The 20193-nt window shown below is 44.2% G+C and overlaps 1 protein-coding gene across 5 annotated transcripts in view; it reads right to left on the reverse strand.

Moving 5' to 3' along the window:
• The window catches only part of Scaf4 (SR-related CTD associated factor 4), a 58017-nt gene extending 44108 nt beyond the window's left edge, over positions 1-13909 (reverse strand). For all 5 annotated transcript variants that reach the window (XM_050164834.1, XM_050164837.1, XM_050164835.1 and 2 more), the window contains exon 1: positions 13733-13909. In XM_050164834.1, the coding sequence (XP_050020791.1) occupies positions 13733-13762 (30 nt within the window). In that variant the 5' untranslated portion in view covers positions 13763-13909. The remainder of the gene's footprint in view (positions 1-13732) is intronic.
• Between the last annotated feature and the right edge of the window lie 6284 nt (positions 13910-20193).

Here is a 20193-nt window from a genome sequence, read left to right on the forward strand (position 1 = left end):
ACGACCATGTATGTGCTGTGACTAACCCAGGACCTTGGAAAGAACAAATGCTCTTAACATTGAATCAACTCTTCAGCCCCACTCTTAATTTTTAAAAGAAAGGTGTGTGTACATATTCACGTATGTGTGTGTATGCTACCAAGGCCAGAGGTCAAAGTCAACTGTCCTTTACTGCCTGTTTGAGACAGAGTCTCTCACTGAATGCGGAGGGCATTAACTGTCCAGACTAGCTGAGCAGGACCTGCCTCTGCCCTCCAGCACAGGGTTTCCGGGATGTGCTGCCAGAGCAAGCACTGTAAGCATGGAGCCATCTCCCCAGCACCTTGAACATTTCTTTAATTCTTAAATTCCTTAAGTACTTTTTTCCTTCCTGCGTTTCTTTCCAAAGTACTTAGCCCAACCTTTTTCCCTTAAACATGAAAAATTTGTTTCCCTCAAATTTACTTCTCCTTTCCTATTATATAAACTCCAAGATGACAAAGCACTTTTTCATTCAAGTCCTGTTATTTCTATTTAATTATAAATTTTAAGGGAAACAAACAAACAAAAGCAAAAAAAGCAAGAAACCCCAGTGAGATGGCAAAGGCACTTGTCACCAAAGATTGAGTGAGCTGGATCCCCAGAACCACATGGAGGTGAGAACTCCTTCCTGGAAATTGTCCTCTAACCCCCACAGGCTTCTAAAAGAGCCACATAGACATTTAGAATGACAGACAGCTGCTGAAGCCTTCCAGTGAGCACAGGCATCAAGAGCATTCAATTCCACTCTTTCTCCTCTTTTGTACATTGACTCAGTCTATCAGATACATTAGTTCACACCAAATCAAAAACTAAAGTCAACACAACTGGGATGTTTAATAACATAAACATAAAATGACACAGACATTTCTTAATAAAAGGTAACAATCATTTCTGGAAAAAAGGCTTATCCAGCTAATTAGACCCAAAGACAATTCCACAAAACTTACTGCTAGAACCATTAGGTGAAGGGTAGCGTGCAGTGCCTTCTGACAGTTTCATGTTAGGGCTTTAACATGTCATTTACGAAAGCTATGTTTGAGAAAGTACTCTTCCTAATGTTGGGGAAGGCAAGTACAATAAAAACAAACACTACCATGCTGTTCTACTGAAAGATGACTCTGGTGTACAAAGCTATCAAGAGCAGGGCTGATGAGAAGGCTCCCCAAGGAAAAGTGCTTACTGCTAAGCCTTGGACTTGAGTCTGATGCCCTAGACTCAAAGGTCCTGCAGATAAGTCCTTTGACCTCCCCATGTGCAGTAGGCACATGCCTTCTCTCCATGAATACAACTAAAAAAGATTCAAAAGACAGTGAAACTGTCTACTAGAGTGAACTCGATTAACAAAGGAAACGTCAATAAACAGTAAATCAATGAGCAACTCTATCAAGCAAAACTCAAATAAAAATTAAAATGAACTATAATTTTTCATCTATCTATAGTGGTGAGTCCAGCATAAAGCCAAAAGGTGGTGAGACATAGCTGATGCCTTTCAATTCCTCAGAAAAATATCAAGTTATAATAACAGAACTAAAAAACAAATAAGACTCCATAACATTCAACAAATTCTACCTCCAGAAATGTACCCAAGGCAATAATGACATGCTTCCAAAGTTCTCACAGTTACTATCCAGAAAAGAAATAAAACAATCTCCTGTTACACAGGGAAACACAGTTGAGACTTTGTCTTCAAAGAGGAAAAATCCCAACGTAAGCAGAAGAGAAATACTAAAACACCTTACTCAAAATGAACAGGTATAACATTTAGTGGGATCATTTCATTTCCCTTTCATTTTCTAATTTAAATTTCCCTAATTTGCACTTGTTTCAAAATGAAAAACATTACATTAATGGGTTTAGAAGTTAATTTAATTTGGGTCTAAGACACATATACAAAGCAGAGGCAGCCGGGCCGAGGCGGCACACACCTTTAACACCAGGCAAAGGCAGGTGGATCTCTCTAAGTTCAAGGCCAGCTGGTCTAAAAGAGCTAGTTCCAGGAGACTTCCAAAGCTACAGAGAAACCCTCGAAAATCCAAACAAACAAAACAAACAAACAAACTTCTCTTTTTAAGACAAGATTTAGCTCTGAAGATAGCCTCAAATTAAAGTTCTGCCTGCCTCAGCCTGAGTGCTGGAGTTACAGATATGTGCCGTGTCTGTTTTTTTTATATGTAATTAAATGAGTGATGCAGGCCTTCAATCCCAGCAGAGGCAGGCAGACCTCTGTGAATTCAAGGCCAGCCTGGTCTACCTAAAAGTAAGAGCTCCAGGACAGCTAGGGCTATTAGAGAACCTATCTTGAAAACCCAAAACTAGTTAGTCGGTCAATCAATCAATCAAAGGCCAACTATAGAGAGTCATTAGTATCAGGTATGACTTGTTCGTGAAATAAATTTTATTTGAAGTTAACAATTTACACTGCTTGGAAATTCTGGAAGGTAGTAGTGCTGGAATACTGAACTTAGCTATATATTGTCAGCTATGTTTGGAAAGCTTTAATAATACTTTTTAAAACTACAATAAAAAAAAAAACCTCTTTAAAGTCTTACCAGAACTTAGTGGATATATAACACAAATATGGGAAACTACTGTTTTAAATGTATTTTATTAACATCTGTGTATTAAAGGAAGGATCCTTTTAATTACTAGTATCTTATTTTTGTGTAAATTCCATTTTCTGGTGTCAAATCCCTTGAAGCCTAAATGTTTAAACCAATCCTTTTCCCACTGCTTAGAGCAAGGTATGTACACGGGCCTATCATAAACAGAAAAATAGTTAAACTACAAAAAGGAAAAATTTATTTTTTTAGATTTATTTATTTATTATGTATACAACATTCTGCCTCCATGTATGCCCGCATGCCAGAGGAGGGCGCCAGATCTCAGTACAGATGGTTGTGAGCCAACATGTGGTTGCTGGGAATTGAACACAGGACCTCTGGAAGAGCAGCCAGTGCTCTTCGGCCCAGGAAAAAATTTAAAATAATTAGGAGAAAGATACTGTATTACTGTACTGTTCCCATGAGCAATGTCTTGAATTCTTCCTTCCCTTCCTTCTGTTCTTGGTACTAGGGACCCCCCCTTGGGACCCCACGTTTGGCAAGAATTCTCACACCGAGATGCACTCCAATCCAAGGCCTTTAGTTTGCTGTGAATAGTGCATTTCCCCCACCTACTTCTTTATAAACCTAGTCCTCAGATTTCCACACGTTTCAAACCAGACACTTTTACAGTAAAGCCACACATAATGCCCTCCAGAACCCTCCCTAAACCCAAGCATTTAGAACCCTCCTCCCTAAAGTTTCTTTCCACTTACCAGTTTCCCACAAATGCATCAAATTCCTTAATTCTAGACCTTAGAGAAACATTTTACAAAATAAACTCACATAAATGTAAAAATTAGTTTTCAAAGTAATTTCTGATGATCTGCCCTAAACTATACCCCCAATTTATGCTTCATTTTGGAGAACCTCCTCTACAATTTCCAAAAATCTATCCTGCATTCATTTTTTTCACTTCAGAGTCAAGTGCACTTCCCTCACCAGGATTTTAGCCATTCAGCCCCAGTTTCTAATGCCAGGCCTTTTCCATTCCTAACCCCCATTTTCACCAAAATGCAGTCAATCCAAAACTTCTTTTCACTTGCTCAAGAAATGTGGCAGAAGATGCTTCTAGTAATGTATGGGCTGGCAGGATGGGTAAGCAAGTAAAGGTGTTTGGTGTAGGAGGTTCTGTTTGTTGAATAGAGACTGCCTTGGTCTTTTGATAGGGCAGACTTAGATAGGCAGAGTAGACAGAACAGAATTCTGGGAAGAAGGGAAGTGTGGCAGATGCCATGAATCTCCGGCCTGAGACCGACTTAGGTTAGAATCTCTCGTGGTAAGCAACGACCTCATGGTGATATACAGATTATTAGAAATGGGTTGAATCAAGATGTGAGAGTTAGCCAATACAAGGCTAGAGCTAATGGTCAGGCAGTGATTTAATTAATACAATTTCTGTGTGGTTATTTCGGGGGTTAAACTAGCCGGGAGGCCAGGAGCTGGGCGTCTGGGACAAAAAGCAGGCCTGTGTCCTCCGACTACAGGTCTTTATGACCAAGCCTCTGCCCTCCACATGTACACTGTGGCACCTGCACACACCCCATCATACACACATAATAATTTCTTAAAATGTCCACGTTTTACCCACGCCACTGCTCTACTACCAGGTTTCAAGATCAAGTTATTATTAGCTTCACTAGTGAACTTGAACTAGTATCTCAATGAATCACCTATGAAGAAACATTTTCATGAGATATTTCCTCCTAGACTTCGATAGAGAAAAATACTTAGTTCAAGGATATGAAGTCATTTTACTAGAAAAAAAAACACAAAGTTTTAAAGTTTTTTTAAAGCATTTAGACAGATATATAACATTGGCTATAGCACCTGGCTGATATTTAATGAGCAAGCACAGTATCTCCCACTCCTGTTTTTCCTCGAAGTGTCTCTTCTGGTAACTTCTTATAATATCATGTCAAAAACAAAGATACCCTTTGAATAAACTTTAGATTCAGAATCATCAAAGAATTTACAAAGCCATGAAGCTGGCTAAAAGATCTTTTCAATCTGACAGAAAACCAGATCAAGCAAGAAAACAGTGAAATGGCACGTTATAATATTTTTGAGTTTTTAAAGTTTTGAAATATAATTTATATAACAAAACTGCATTCTAAGAATATACAATTCACTGGTTTTTTAGAATACTGGACAACGGTGGGACTTTATAAAAATCTGGACAGTCACAATGGTGGCACACATGTTATCCCAGAACTTCAGAGGCAGAGCCAAGCATGCTGCAAGCTCAAAAACTGTCTAGGCTGCAATGTTACAAGCCAGTCAAAACTGCAAAGGGAAAAAAGGTATGCAGTTTTCAGTGCCCACAAGGTGGCTCACAACGGTCTTTAACTCCAGTCTCATGTGCAGCTCACACAGCAGGTAATCATCCATATCAATGAATGAATGAAGTGTGTTGGGTATATACGTGGAAGTCAAAAGTTAACATTACATGCCTTCCACCTTACTTCTAGAGAGCTTGCCTCTCACCCTGGAGCTCACTGGTTCAGCAAAACTAGCTGTCTACAAAGTTTCAGAAATCCTCAGGCTCCCACCTCCCCAGTGCTAGGATTACAGGCATGCACTACCAAACCCAGCTTTTATGTGGGTCCTAGGAGCCACATTCAAGTCCTTATGATTGCATACCAAGACAGCCACCTCCCCAGCCCAGACATTAATTTTTAAAAAATACCTTGCTTCCTAAGAGTTATATGGCTCCATGGTAGAGCACTTGCTGCTCTGGCAGGGGAACCAGGTTCAGTTCCCAGTACGTACATGGTGGCTCACTGCCACCCGTAATGCCAGTTCCAGGAAATCTAACAGGCCTCTGCCAGTACTGTGTACATGGCGCAATACATACACGCAAGCAAAATACTTATACACATAAATCTACAAAAAAACTTAAAAGACATGTATAATAATAATAATAATGTAGTAACACCCTATATAGGTAGGGTTTTATAATTTTGCTTCAGTTAAAAATTCATGCTGACCAAGAACAAGGAAAAGACAAAATGGAAACCTCATGATAGAGTACAGAAAGACTTGAAGTCTTTCAGAGGGCGATGACAGACTGCAAAATTGCTAAGTCTTTCTCTAACACAATAGCAGACTTTAGAGAGGGATCACAACACCAGGGGAATAGCAAGGGATATAGCGAATCAGGTCTAAACACAATAAAGCTTTGTTTTTTTTTTTTCCTTTTACCATTATATATTTGCAATAATAACACCAGGAATAAAATAACCCCCTACTTCACCCTAGTATCTCGTTCATGGAGACTTGTAAGTCTTACAGACTAGTGCACTGGTTACTGTTAAGATTAACCAATACTTCAATGCCTTTAGTATGAATCCACTCAGTGCAAATTCATCAGGAAATACCTACTTCCCCACCTCAAGCTGTCAGTTCAAATGCATTCACTTTCAAAGTAAGAGGATAGAGAAGTGAGGTTTGCTTGGGTTCCATGTCTCCAGTTTTGTAATAAACCTGAGTGTGCTTGAACAATATTCAGACTATACTGCTTATGTGAATGCCTCCTCCCCAAGATTATGCTTCTAATATATTTATTTTCAAAGAGCCAGAAGCAGCTTTGAACAAATATATTGTGAATATTAAGCTTTAAAACTAAAGGTTCATAAACAAAAATTATGCAGATAGTCATTACTAAATGACAAGCAGCAACCGGGAATTTATGTAGATGTGTGTAGTGGTTAATAAACACAGTAGAAGCAGACATGGGCCTTCGGGGTGAAAATCATCAGTGAATTAAAAAACAAATGTGTTAGCAGGGCGGTGGTGGCGCACGCCTTTAATCCCAGCACTTGGGAGGCAGAGGCAGGAGGATCTCTGTGAGTTTGAGACCAGCCTGATCTAGAAGAGCTAGTTCCAGGAGAGGCTCCAAAACCACAGAGAAACCCTGTATCGAGGAAAAAAAAAAGTGTGTGATATGTGGAGCATATGTGGAGGCCAGACAACTTTATGGACTTGGTTCACTCTTTTCAAATTTACTTAGCCTCCAGGAACTAAACCCCGATGACCAGACACTCAAGAGCAAGTACTTTCACTTGCTGAGCCATCCTGCAGACCCCAGTAAGGGTAACTTTTTGACCAAGATGACAACCAACACTAAAATCAATGCTGTACACATAGATGACGTTAGGACTTCTCAATCTTACTGTCAAGTAGGCTTTTTACAAATTCCTACTGGCAACCAGGGACTTCCTGCCTCTTCACCTACTCATTCATGTACAACTATGCAACTCATTTTTTCTTTAAAGGTAAGATAAGTCTAGTCATTTAACTGTCTACTGAACAAAAATATGTAAAGCTTCAATTTAGTAGCCACTGATAAAATAAGCTTAAAACCTGAAGAGATTAGCATACTATTATGTTATTAATAACCACTGTGACAGTAAATACACTGTTGTGGCATTTCAATTGTATTTTAATAAATAAAGCTTGCTTGGGGTTCAGAGAGTAAATCAGCCACACACTGGTCAGCCTCACAGCCAGGCAATGGTAACACACACCTTTAATCCCAGTAGCCACACTAGTTACTATAGAAACTGGGTGGTGCACTCCTTTAATCCCAGCCCTAGAGAAGATTCAAAACCACAAGGAGACAGTTCTCAGTCAGTCTCATTCTGAGATTCCTGGAAGCAGGACTGCCATTTCGAACTGAGACTGAGGTAAAAGCCAGTAGGTAGCTGCTTTGCTTTTTGGATCTTCAGATTGAACCCCAATTTCTCTCGAGTTTTCATTAGTCAATTTTAATATACTGCTTCAATACACAGCAAGTTTTACAACTCTAAAAAGACAACAGATCAGGTACTAACCAACCATACTTTCCACTGTGATACTTACCTGTAACTGGTATGAATCTATGTATGTGTATAAAGTTTAAGTTTTGTGGTTTTTCTTTTTGACACAGGATTTCTCTGTGCAACCCTAGGTGTGTCCTGGAATTCACTTTGTATTACAGGCTGGCCTCAAACTCAAGAGACTCACCTGCCTCTGGGATTAAAGGCATGAACCACCATGCCCAGCCAAATTTCTTCTCTGGTCATTTTTATCCAAGTATCTATTAAGTCTGAAAATGATTCTGTGGAAACAGATGTGGGGGGGGGGCTACATTGAGTGTCAACTATTCTGCCCATCTAGAATTAGTGATCGCATGGATTATACCAAGATGCTCCAATTATCCAAACACAATTGAGAGCTTTCAAGAGGTAAATGGATAGTCCATTTTTAATGAGCCCGATGATCATTTATCCCTGATAAAAACAACCCTACTTTCCAATTAACTGTTTCCCCGAGTTTCACTGCTTTTCAGACTAATGAGTGAGGGCTACATGGTAAGGGAAATAAACACACCAGTAAGAGCTTTAACTATAAAGCAAGAAATGTAATCTGCAAGCCACACAAATGCTTCAGGGTATATAATACACTGTTATCAAGGTATATTTAAAATTAGATTTAAATGTGTACAGACCTACAATTTGTTTCTGGCTTTAAAGAAACAAAACCACAATATTGCCATCTTTCTATGATTAGGTACAGATTATCCCCAATTCTGTTTTACTATATTTAGAAATGAAACCTTTTTTTTTCTTTTTCTTTTTTTGTTCTTTAAGACAGGGCCTCTGTGTTGCTTTGGAACCTATCATGAAACCTGCTCTTGTTGATCAGGATGGCCTTGACCTCACAGAAATCCATCTGCCTCTGCCTCCTGAGTGCTGGGATTAAAAACATGCACCACCACCACCACCCAGCTGAAACATTTCTATTACTCTTAAATTTATCTCTAAATCAATTTATTACTTATGTGGGTAACTTTTTCTAGAATAAAATACTTGACAAAAATGTTAAAGAGGAACATATTTTTACCTCAAACATTAGGGATTAAATGCTTGGAATGCTCAAAAAGCCAGCTTTCCTTCTTTACCATGAAAAGAAAATAGGGAACAGAAGCAAGCTGTAAAAGGATCCAACACCCCCCCCAGGATAACAGCATCCTGCAGTCAGATGAAATAACAAACTAATAGTACCTATCCCTTCACACAATAAAAGCATTTTGAATTTTTTTTAAGTCAGATCTCTCAAAAAAAGAATGATTCATACTGCAGGTTAAAATACAGGAATAGCCTCATCAGAGATCTAAATTCCACTGAACAATCATGACCAGCAATTACAGTGAGGAGAGGAAGGGGCAGCAAGCTCCCTAACTTACCAGGATACTCAGGTAAGTGCCTAGTTAAGACCGACAGTAGAACATTGTAACAAATATCCACAGCTTAACTTGTCTGACTTTAAATATAAAATGAGGATTAGACTACTCTTTTCCCCTCACTGCAAAGCAGCACTGTATGCTGCTAAAACTCCCAGAAAGCCCTTTTCGTGGTCGGAGTTCAAACCTGTATTCCTTTTTCATTCAGAGCTTCCGGCTGTAGCTGCATCAATGGTCCCCATGCTGTATGCCCAGTTTAAATTTCTAACACATACTGAAACAGTTTGCTGTGGTCCTTCACATTTATGACTAAAGAAGTCATCAGTGTGGACGTGCACAGGAGCACACTCAACAAACCTTACTGCAGTTTATCAGCCAACATGGATTCTCTGTAGAATTAGTTCGTGAGCATGTTTAAGAATATGCACAATAAGCAAATAAGTACAAACACAGACTGTCTTTATCATTCACAGGTGTCAGATTTCATCATTTGCTTGTCTCTGCTGAAAGTAAGACTTGAGTGAGGACAATGAGAAAAGGAACTTTTTAAAATTGAAAATAACTCATACTTTCATTTAAAAATTGTTTTCTATATTATTTTTATACCTTAAAGATCTTAAACCGGGCGATGGTGGCGCACGCCTTTTATCCCAGCACTTGGGAGGCAGAGGCAGGCGGATCTCTGTGAGTTCGAGACCAGCCTGGTCTACAGAGCTAGTTCCAGGACAGGCTCCAAAACCACAGAGAAACCCTGTCTCGAAAAACAAACAAACAAACAAACAAAAAAAAAAACTTAAAATTATAGATAAATGGGGAGGTCAGGATATGTTACTTTTTAAAGCCTAAGTTTATAATTAAAGGATTAAAAAAATCCTGTAACTTTCTACATCCTTAGTGCTAGAATTAAAAGCATGAGCCATCACTGCCTGGCTAAAAATTTCTGTAACTTTCATTAACTTCAGAAACTTCAAGGAGCTGGAAAGATTGCTTGGAGGTTAAGAGCACTGGCTCTGGCTGCTCTTCCAGAAGTCCTGAGTTCAATTCCCAGCAACCACATGGTGGCTCACAACCATCTATAATGAGATCTGGTGCCCTCTTCTGCAGGCACACATGCAGGCAGAACACTGTATATATAATAAATAAATAAATAAATCTAAAAAAAAACTTCAGCAAAATTTTAAACTTCACATTGAGGAGAAGCACATAGCAGAGCACAAAGTACTGGCCATAGTGGACCTGCCTTGGTCCACCTTTCTCAAGACTTAGCAGTGTGTCATCAAGAGAATAAAGCACCCAAATACCAAGTTCATGAGTGCCTTTGGTAACATCACCTCTCTTCTCTTCACCATCTATAAAGACAGACTTCCTTGACATTATTCCCAGTCTGTCCCTGTCCTTTTGACCCTCACCTCCCTTCTCTTGTTGCCTTAAAATTCCTTTTCCTACCCTTCCCTGAATATGCTCCATTCTCTCCTTTACAAGTGATTTCAAGTAATACTGATGTTCTGTCTGTCTATATACCAGAGGCCCCTCCTCTTATCTAATAGAGACTAGGGTCTACCATGTGCCACTCCAACTGCCCAATCTCAGACAGAGCCTACCTCCTTACCAAGACTAAAATCCTAAGGTGTAGTATGCATAAACACATAGCCTGCCATTCAACAGTTCTAGTATATATACTGTTAGCCTCTCTCTTTCCATCACCCATAAAGCAGCCGTTTCCTCTAAATGCTCAAAACCAAACCACCAAGACTCATATTTCCTTATCCATTCAACCCTAAACTTCAAATTCTATTACCCTTAAAAGGTTCAAGGTCTAAATCTTTAATCTGTTGACCACTCCCTTGGTAGTCTACAAAGTTTATCAGATAAGCAAAGAGATCGACTTTCAAACCCTGGCTCTGCCATTAGTTTAGAAATGTGCCCTTGCGTGAATTATTATTTAACATATTTGAAAAATCAGCCTCTCCGAGGACAGCCTGATCTACAAAGTAAATTCCAGGACAGCCAGGGCTATTACACAGAGAAATCCTGTCTCCAAAGAAAGAAAACCAGCCTCTCTATATGTAGCTGGATATCTGTGCAAGGCTGCAGGAATATGTATCTGTTAAACTAGACATACATAAAGTGCATGACAAGCCAAATATGCTATAGTAGGTATTTTCTTTCTCTCCCCTGCACCCTGGAATTTTTACCAGCACCCACCTGAGAGAGACTGTCCCTGTTTTGGCTACTTCTGACTCTAAATACTACATGCCCGATTGCTTACCAAAAGCATCCATGACTGTTCCACACAAGAGCAGCTTAACCTATTTCAAAACCAATCCCATGTTGATCTCCGCTAAACATACTTTTGACGACTGACTTGTACGGCTAGCACCATCACTACCTCAGCATACAGCACACAGGGACAAAGGTGTTTACAAAACTACTAGACACCAAGGTCCATGAATTCCTTTGGCCCATATCCTTCCATACCTCTCCCGAATTACACCTGCCTTTCCACAAAGCACCACACCACTACAAGCTAAATACAATCTTGTTATTGTACTACTTAAAATCTTCAGTGATTCCCCACAGCCTAAACATGACCCTCTAAACTACCATCCTTACTTTCTGGCAGCTCCCAGAGTCAAACCACTTCTCACATGGCAGACCTGCTGCCCCTTCAAACTGTCTCTCTCACTTTCTCTGAAACCCTGACACCGTTCCTTCTCCTTCTAAGTTCTCACTGACATCTCCTGGGCACCTGGCACACGCAGAGCCCAAAGGAAAAACTTAGCTAGAGTTCTATCAGACCCCTAAGTGACAAAAGAGCTTTTTCTCAGTGTTAAAGACACAACTGAACAAAGAACAGGCGAGCATGTTTAAAACAACACTAGACTTGGGAGAGTCGATACCACAAGGACCCAGTCAATAACGTTTTCTGAACAGGGAGAAAGCGTAGAGAAGTACAATAAATCAAAAAGGCAGAAGAACTAGGTTTTATTTTGCAATTTAGCAGAAAGAATTGGCAGTGGAAACATATGCCTAACAAATTGGACTTCAAGTTCATAAAGAGAGGAATAAAAGGAAAATGAAAACGAGAAAATGCTCATTATGCCATTTAAAAGGTCAAAATACCATTTCCCCTTCTCAATGTGCAAACATCCCTAACTTTGGTATTTCAAAGCAATTATTGCAGTTTCAGGCTATATCCGTTCTAAGCTTCAAACTCTATTATCCTTAGAAGGTTTAGCAGCCATTAAGTCTTAATCTGTTGACCACTCTCCTGGTGTTCTACAAAGCCTAAATGTAGACGTTAATGTTGCTACCTTAACAAAGTACTTGATATCACTTTCCACAATACCTTAAATCAAGATTGAATATTCCTGGCCTTTAAAAGCACACTAAAAATCCTTGTTCATTAAAAACACAAGTTAGTTTTCATCTTGGGAGGTGTGCCTGAAATCTTAACGACTGTGGCATTTGTGTGTAAGCTCCCGTCTATCCAAGAACAGTTTGCCAGGCACCTGCTACCATGGGGGTGGGGGTGGGAAAAAGAACTGAAACACTGCCCTCCAAGAGGCAAATGTCCCAGGCAATGCCAAAAAACCAACGCTGAACTCTGGAATATCTGGAGCGTTAGTCCAATATTCTGGGAATCCAAATTCCAGAAATATTATTTGGCTATTTTGAAAAATCACACCTAGTAAACTTCCTCGGTTCCCTTTCTAACACCATGCGCCAGTGCTGCAGTCTACGATGTACTCGTCAGCTGAGGTACGGGTAGGGGGACGGGACAGTCTGTACAGCAATAAACATTCTTAACTGCGGGATTAAGTGGACGGCCCCCTATTAGGGCACTACAAATCGAAAGGGGAGGAACACCTCAATCCTACTGCAAGTTCAGCCACAGAAATCTTACCGTGCGATGGAGCAAGTTCCGACACCACATCAACACATGTCAAACTATGACATCAGATTTCTTCAGTGCTGGTTTATCTTTAGTATTTGAAACGGGAAACATAACCGAACTCAACCCACATTATTTCCAGTCTGTAACTGCGTTTTAAAGCATCAATGGTCGTCTCCTCCTCCCAAACCCATTCAGATAAATAAGACGGTATGGACTTTATGCTCCCAAAGCAGCACCTGGGACGATCAGAGAGCTAGCTTTAAGGCGGCAGGCAGCTTTGTTCCCGGTTTTGGGGGTTTTCACGTGTAAATGTTCCTGAAGAATGGAGCTGAGGACTAAGTACTCCGGGAGGAGAGTGCAAGGGTGAGCAAGCCGAGACTCTCGCTGCCTTTCTCGCCGACTACGGCGGGGCAAATACTCTGCTCTGCCATTCAACTTTTCAGGTGTCACGTTGTTGAGAAAGGGTACGTTCCAGACTCGAGAGGCTAAGGAACCACCTTTCTCTGTTTATTTGTGAGCGTGTCAGGCCAGGAGGCAGGTAGACACCCTCTCGAACTCTCCTCCAGCCGGGATCAGAGTCCAGCGGCCGACGCGCGGCGGCCTGAGCAACAGGAGAGCACAAGCGGCGGCGGCCGCCCCGGTCCCCCAACCCGCGGGAACTCCCGCCCCTAAGTCCGCCCTCCCGCCCGCGCTCCGCTGCAACCCCTGGCGGGATCTCGGCCCCGCCGAGCCGATAACCGGGCCGGGAGCACAAGGGCCACGTTGGAGGAGCCGGAGCCGGCGCAGGCCGGAAGGGGGCGAGGGGGCATGGCGGGGGAGGGGCGCGGGGTCAGCCCCCCACCGCGACCTCTCCTCCGCTTCAGGCCCGCCGCCCCGGAACCCCGGGCAGGAAGCGTCTCCGCCCCGACTCGGTGCTCGAAAAGCCCTCGGGCAGCGGGAGAAGCGGCCCGCTTGGCCCGCAGCAGCCCTGCCCCGAGCACCCCTCACCTCATGGTTGAAGGCGTTGACGGCGTCCATGTTCGCGTTGCGGCTGCTCCGGGCCCGCCGGTCACATAGACCTCGCTCCGCGGCGGAGCAGGGCCGGGAGCCGGCAGGGCCTGGGGCGTGGGGGGGAGGAGGACAGGAGGCGACGAGAGGCGGAGGCCGAGGCCGAGCAGGAAGGGGCTGCGGCCGAGGCGGCGAGGCCGGGCCGGACGAGCGCAGTCAGAAGCGGCGGGCCCCTGCTCAGTCCCGTGCGCCGGAGGAGGGAAGGAAGGCGGCGGCAGCGCGGGGCTCCAACATGTCCGTTTGGCGGTGGCGGCTGCGCTCTGCGTCGCGCTGACACGGCCCCCCGCGCCCTCACGCACTGGCCCACACTGGCCGGGCCGGCTAGCGGGCGGGCCTCTCTGTCTCTCGCCTCTCTTTCGCCAGCAGGATGGCGGCAGCGACCCGAGTGCACGCCGCGCGGGGCACCCTGGGACAGCTCGGGCCTCCAAGCGCTTCCTGCGCGCGGCCCCGCCCCGCTCGCGCTTGGCTCCGCCCACGCCCCGCCCACACAGCGCGCCGGGGAACCAGCGTGTGACGGCGCTACGCCGGGCGCCTTCCCGCCGGTGGTGGCGGCGGAGAGCGCGGGTCTCTAGGGCTCGCCGGGTGCATTGTGTGTGGTGCATCGTGCCCGGGCAGGACTTCGCCCCGGTGCTACAATAAACAAAGCGCGGAGGGCGAGCATGTGCATTTTCCTAAACTCCCTGCTGCGACCTCACCCGTGCCGGCGCTCACCCAACTGCCTGGGTTCCGGCTGTGTGCCCGCAAGGACACCCGTGCGGACGTGCAGGAAGCTCTGAGCGGCCTCCTTGGACTGGGCTCCCAAACCCCTGACGCAAATTTCCCCAAACCCGGTTGTTTCGTTCTCGGTAGAAGCGCTGCTCGGATCCACTTTCTTCGAGTTCTCACAGCCTGACCCAACGTGGTTGGTCGGGTGTGTGAAAAATGAAAGTTTTTTTCTGTTGCAGAAACCTCACTTTAGTGGAGAGGGCAGACACAGGAGCTCATGATTATCAAAACAAGAGGACCTGACTCATCGCACTGGAAGTTCGGAAAGACTTCCCGGAGAAAATGACGAGTGAGATAAAAACAGAATTAGAGAAAGAAGGGACCCTCTGGGACATCTGCGTTTTGTCACCTCCCCCTGGAGGACAACGTGCTGGAACTTAGGGAAAGCAACCGACCCTACACAGACCCGGTCCTATAGAGTTAGGATTTTGTTCCTAAGGGGAGGTTGGCAGCGTTCAAAGTATGTGCTCAGAAGGGTGTGGAAAAAAAAAGTGGGATCAGGGATTGCATGGCTTCAGGCCCTGGGGATGATGAGGCTGAAGGTATCAGGCAGTGGAAGAAGGACATACTGAGGAAGTGGGGCAGGGACACGATGGCATTCAGGAGGGATGGTGTCAAGCAGGGTGCATGATGCTTCTTGAAGGGCTTGCATGGGTGGTGGGTTTGAGTCAGCTTGGTAATTACAGAAGGGAAGGAGTTTGAGGGAGTAGTGGTTAACACTTGTAGGTCACTTTCCGTGTGCCAGGGTCTACAAAACATGTGAGTCTGCCATTTAATCTCCGTGCCAAGGTTCTGTGTCAGTGCCTATCAGTAGTGTGCTCATTTTACAACGGAGAGAGGCCTCATTCAGTTAACTGCCATGCCCAAGGTCACACAGCTGGAGTTTTCTTTTGGAGGCTTGTGCCATTTGAGTTGCCCTGAGATAATAAGTGAGGGTTTCTGGGGGTCAATCCTATAGAACTGGAAGGAACTGAAACAGGACAGATAGACTTTAAGAACAAGAGTTTGGGAAGAAAAAAAAAATTACCTCTGGAGAGTGATCAGCCCTGTCCAGGGAGAAGGTTCTAGTCCAGCAGGGTAAGGATTGAGAAATACCTCAGTATGGTAGTTGTGGTTAACAGAATAGCCATGAGAGAGGATTCTAAATATATCTCGCACACAAAGAAGCAAGACTGGTGGTGGCACACACTTTTAGTCCCAGTGCCCTGAAGACAGAGGCAGGCAGAGCTCTGTGAGGTCAAGATCAGACTGGTCTTCAGAGCTACTTCCAGGATAGCTATTCCTGTCTCAATCCCCCTCAAAGAAAAGACCTAAATGAATAAGTAAAAGTCTGCTTTAATGGCGGTGCCATTTACCCTGAGCTAACCATTACTCAGTGTCCACGTGCACCTTCTGTTCCACACTACCGAGTAAATACGTCTAATTATTACATATCATTTAAAAATTAAATCATTGGAAAGCTCTGGGGACGTTGGTTTAGTATCCACAAATTTATCTTATACTTTGGCTAGAGTGTTGAGGGCAAAAACCCGAGAACTACACATCACAGAAGAGGAAGGCAGGTCAAGAGAATTTTACGGGCACATTGTGCAGACATTAGGGGGCACTAGGATAAGGGGAAAGTTTGTATGAAGGTGAGAGGAGTGTGCTCACCTGTTTGCTAAAGCAAAGACAAAATCCTTTTCGTCCTCTTTTGCTCCATATATCCAGACCAGCGCTTGTCCACTTGCATTGCTGTTATCTGTAGGAGAGCCCGCGTCAATCAAGCATGGCATACTCCTTCTCTCTACCTGTGTATTAGTTACTTTTCTCCTCATGTGACCTAATAGCTGCAGACACAGCTCGAGAGAAGACACGGTCCAACATGGCAGGGAAAATGTGATGGTTGGAATGGGTTGGTCCATGGCAGAGGAAGCCAGGAAGCAGAAAGCTTGGGCAAGAAACTGTATTGCCAGCCGGGCGATGGTGGCGCACGCCTTTTATCCCAGCACTCGGGAGGCAGAGGCAGGCGGATCTCTGGGAGTTCAAGACCAGCCTGGTCTACAGAGCTAGTGCCAGGACAGGCTCCAAAGCCACAGAGAAACCCTGTCTCGAAAAACCAAAAAACAAAAAAAAGAAAAGAAACTGTATTGCTCTGTACGCTCTCAGTATTCCCCCTCTCAGGATGAGGCTCTCCCTCCTAAATGTTCACCACCAGCTCGCACCAAGTATTCAAACATGAGCCTTCAGGGAACTTGACTGTAAGTCATAATTACTCTTGTCTGTGACCTTCAGAAGACCCTGAAGATGCTCACAAGACGAGATTTTTTTTCCCCCTCTTCAACCAACAGGTTTTATTTATTTATTTATTTTATCTTAGATATCAAGGAAATTGGTCTGGGTAAAGGAATTATGAAAATTTGAGCTGGAACCAGAGAGGACTAAGGGGGAAGATGACAGGCTCAGCTTTGAACTGGTGTCTTAGAGAGTCAGTGCACAATGGATGGTTAAGAGTGTAACTGTTTGGAGTGAGAGAATGGCAGCCCAGAAGAGCACCTTTTCTGCAGCCCATTGAGATGTCCATGTGTAAGGAACAAGATTTCAGGTTAAAGCTCCTTGTGGTTGAGGTGGGTAACTTAGATAGGGGTTGCTTACTGGAAAGGGTTGTTTGTTTTCTCTGTTGACAGTGCTTGGGAGATTTAAAAGTGGCTCTAGAGATGTGTGCTATCAGCTAGACTTTGGATACCTCAGCTGCAGTTTCTTTGCAGTCCTCTGTTCTGAAGAAAGGGGACCTTTACAGCTGTGTGCACGGCTCCTGCTGGACTTCTCTCTCTCGCTGCAGGCAGACCAGGCAATCTTCTGTTTACACATTTTTTTGGGGGCAAATGACAGAATCTCACAAGAGCTGTCCTTTGTGGCTGACCTTGCAGCAGTAAGAACGCACCCTACTTTCGAACTGGAGGATCATAAATAGATGTGGATGATAAAAACCAGCAGGACACTGCAGGCTTGCAAGCTTGCCTTCTTCCTAGCAGCCTAGATTTATCCAGATTCATTTGTTCAAAATGGAGGAGGGAAAATGTGAAGTTGAGAAAGCCATTGTCAACAAGCTTGCACTTTTGAGAGAGGAGATAGAATGAACATCCAGAGGACAAAAATGGATGGGTCAGTTCTGCACCCTTTGACTCATTTTTGTAAGAGGTGTGGGAAATGTGGCCAGAAAGTATCTCATTCCCCAAAGGGTCAAGAAACTATTTACAGGGCAAAGAATCAAGAGCAAATGGTTATTTCTAACGTCTTATTCCAGATAGGCCCTGCCTGGCTCCTGCTTGTGCCAACTTCTGTCTGCAAGCTCTTATACTGTTATTGCCCAAAAGGTGGGACAGACTATAAAGGGTGCGGGAAAGAGCCAAGAATTTCAAGAGGGAGTCACTCAGTGGCATGAGCAGTTGGGATTTTAGGGAAATTTTACTTTCTTCATTTTTCAAAAATGTACAGAAGCCTTACACAAGGCATTTAGTGTGTGTGTGTGTGTGTTTTTGTCTGTTGAGGGTTGAGCTTGTCACATACTATGCACATGCTCTATCACCAAGTATTTTTATTCTTTGAGATCATAAGTGAGTATTGAATTTCTTCAAATGCTGTTGTCTTGTCCACTGAGATGACCACTGGCTCCCCCATTTTGTTAACATAACAACCTACAGAGATTGATTTTGAGAATCAAACCAACCTGACATTCCTGAATGAACTGTCCTCATACTTCCAATGCCTGCCCCGTTCTCACTTCCAAATGATAATGTTGCTCCCATGTCTCTTGGAGGACTTCCTCAGACCGACATTTCTGCATCCACCTGTCCTAGCCTCGGTATGTGGTCTAGCCTCCTCTCCTGTCACTGTAAGTAAATGATCCACTCTTCTTCCTAAGGCTTTCTCTCTCTCCTCCAACCCTTGTTTCAGCTCTTCTTTCCTTCTCAGGTCTCTTTTACCTCTGTTGCATTATTTTTTTTCTTCCATTGGATCATGTGAACTATTATACTAGCCTCATAAGGATTAGAGGGCCCTAAGATCAGCCGTCTGGGTTTGTGCCTTTGACTTCTACTTACTTGCTCAAAACTATATGTGATGAATCTGTTAGCCTAAAAAATTTTATATATACATAACTCCATTCAGAGTTTGTGAAGAACGGCCTTTAAATCTAAGAGTTCTTGCCTTTAAGTTGCTAGTTGCTGCACCGCATGGCTATAGTTCCATCCTCCTTAGCCCAACAGCCATGGCATGGCACTGTTGAGTGGAAAAGGCTTACATGGGAAATGCCACCCCACTCTTAGCCTTCGTGACTGTATCCAATCGTTGCTGTCTTTCCTGCTTTCCCTTCTATTTAGTTTAACTTATTGGGGGAAATTATCCTTATTAACATGGCCAGGCTTCACATTATAGGATTTGGCTGAGATCCACCTGGCTCAGCCTCCTGAGTACTGAGATTACCAGTGTGTCCCACCAGGCCCATCTTGGAACTCTCTCGCTTAGTGTTGTGTGGCTTTTCCTGAGAAGACATGAACAGACGCCTATTCACCCCAGACGGGGCACTAATGACAGGAAGAAATGATCAAAGCAAGTAGGAAGAAAGGGCCCAGAAAACCCACAGGGCTCTCAAAGCAGCCATGACAAAGTGAGCTCTTACCACCTGCAGCCCAGAGATCTAACAAGAAGCCCCCTGCCAGAGGAGCTCACCTAGACCCTTTACCCCTTCCCAACTCCCTCCTCACCCACCCTGGTGGGTCTGCACCACCAGCTGGCGATTTGGGAGCCGCATAAGCAGGGTGAGGGGGGGCCACAGGTCTGTGACGTCACACCTCAGCGTAGACTCCCAGGCAAAAGTTGAGGAATTGCCACTGTTAACTTTGGTGTGCTGGTGCCCTAGCTGATACTTGAAGCTGTTCATGATTTAATGTGACTCATTTGTTTCCTAGAAGGCAGCGAGTGGTGATGGAGTTTCTTGAGGACCCGTGAGAAGCCTCCTCTCACTGACGAGAACGCCGAGGGTGAGGGCAAACACGGGAGACCCTGCTGGCGCTATGCTGGAGCCAACAGTGAATATTCATGGAGCACTCACGCGCACCGCACGCCACACCACACACTTTTCACAAAATAACACACCCGGAACAGCCTATAGTAAGTGGCCGTCACGGAAGGGAAGTCAGGCCAGGTGGCAGCCCAGAACCTCACGGCCAGTGAGCGATTGAGATGAGATTCAAACCCCAAACTCTCAAGCACCGTGTTTGCCCCCTCTGTACTCGCTGAGCAATGGACCCGGCCCACAAGTGCTCCCACCACGTGCAGAATATACTTCAGTGTCTGTGTGTGACTTAGGACCTCCTCCCCCAAGCTCTAAACTGTTTGTAGTGCGACTGTAATCCTATGCTGTGCAGGTGTCGTGCGGCGCTGTGTGGGGACGGACAGGTGACAAAACGTGAAACAAGCCTGCGCATTTTCAGTATGTGTGCAATGGCTACAGTTTCATTTAAATTGATTAATTTAGGGAGGGGGCACACAGAGGCCATGGCCTGCTTGAGGAGGAGGCTAGGAGACATTTTAGAAGTTGATACTTTCCCTCAACCCCAGGATTTCTCTTGTTGTTTCTGCTGTTGTACTTTATG

This window comes from Alexandromys fortis, unplaced genomic scaffold (genome assembly GCF_014885135.2).
Source record: "Alexandromys fortis isolate MF-2015 unplaced genomic scaffold, M_Fortis_MF-2015_v1.1 scaffold_162, whole genome shotgun sequence".
Lineage (NCBI taxonomy): Eukaryota > Metazoa > Chordata > Mammalia > Rodentia > Cricetidae > Alexandromys > Alexandromys fortis.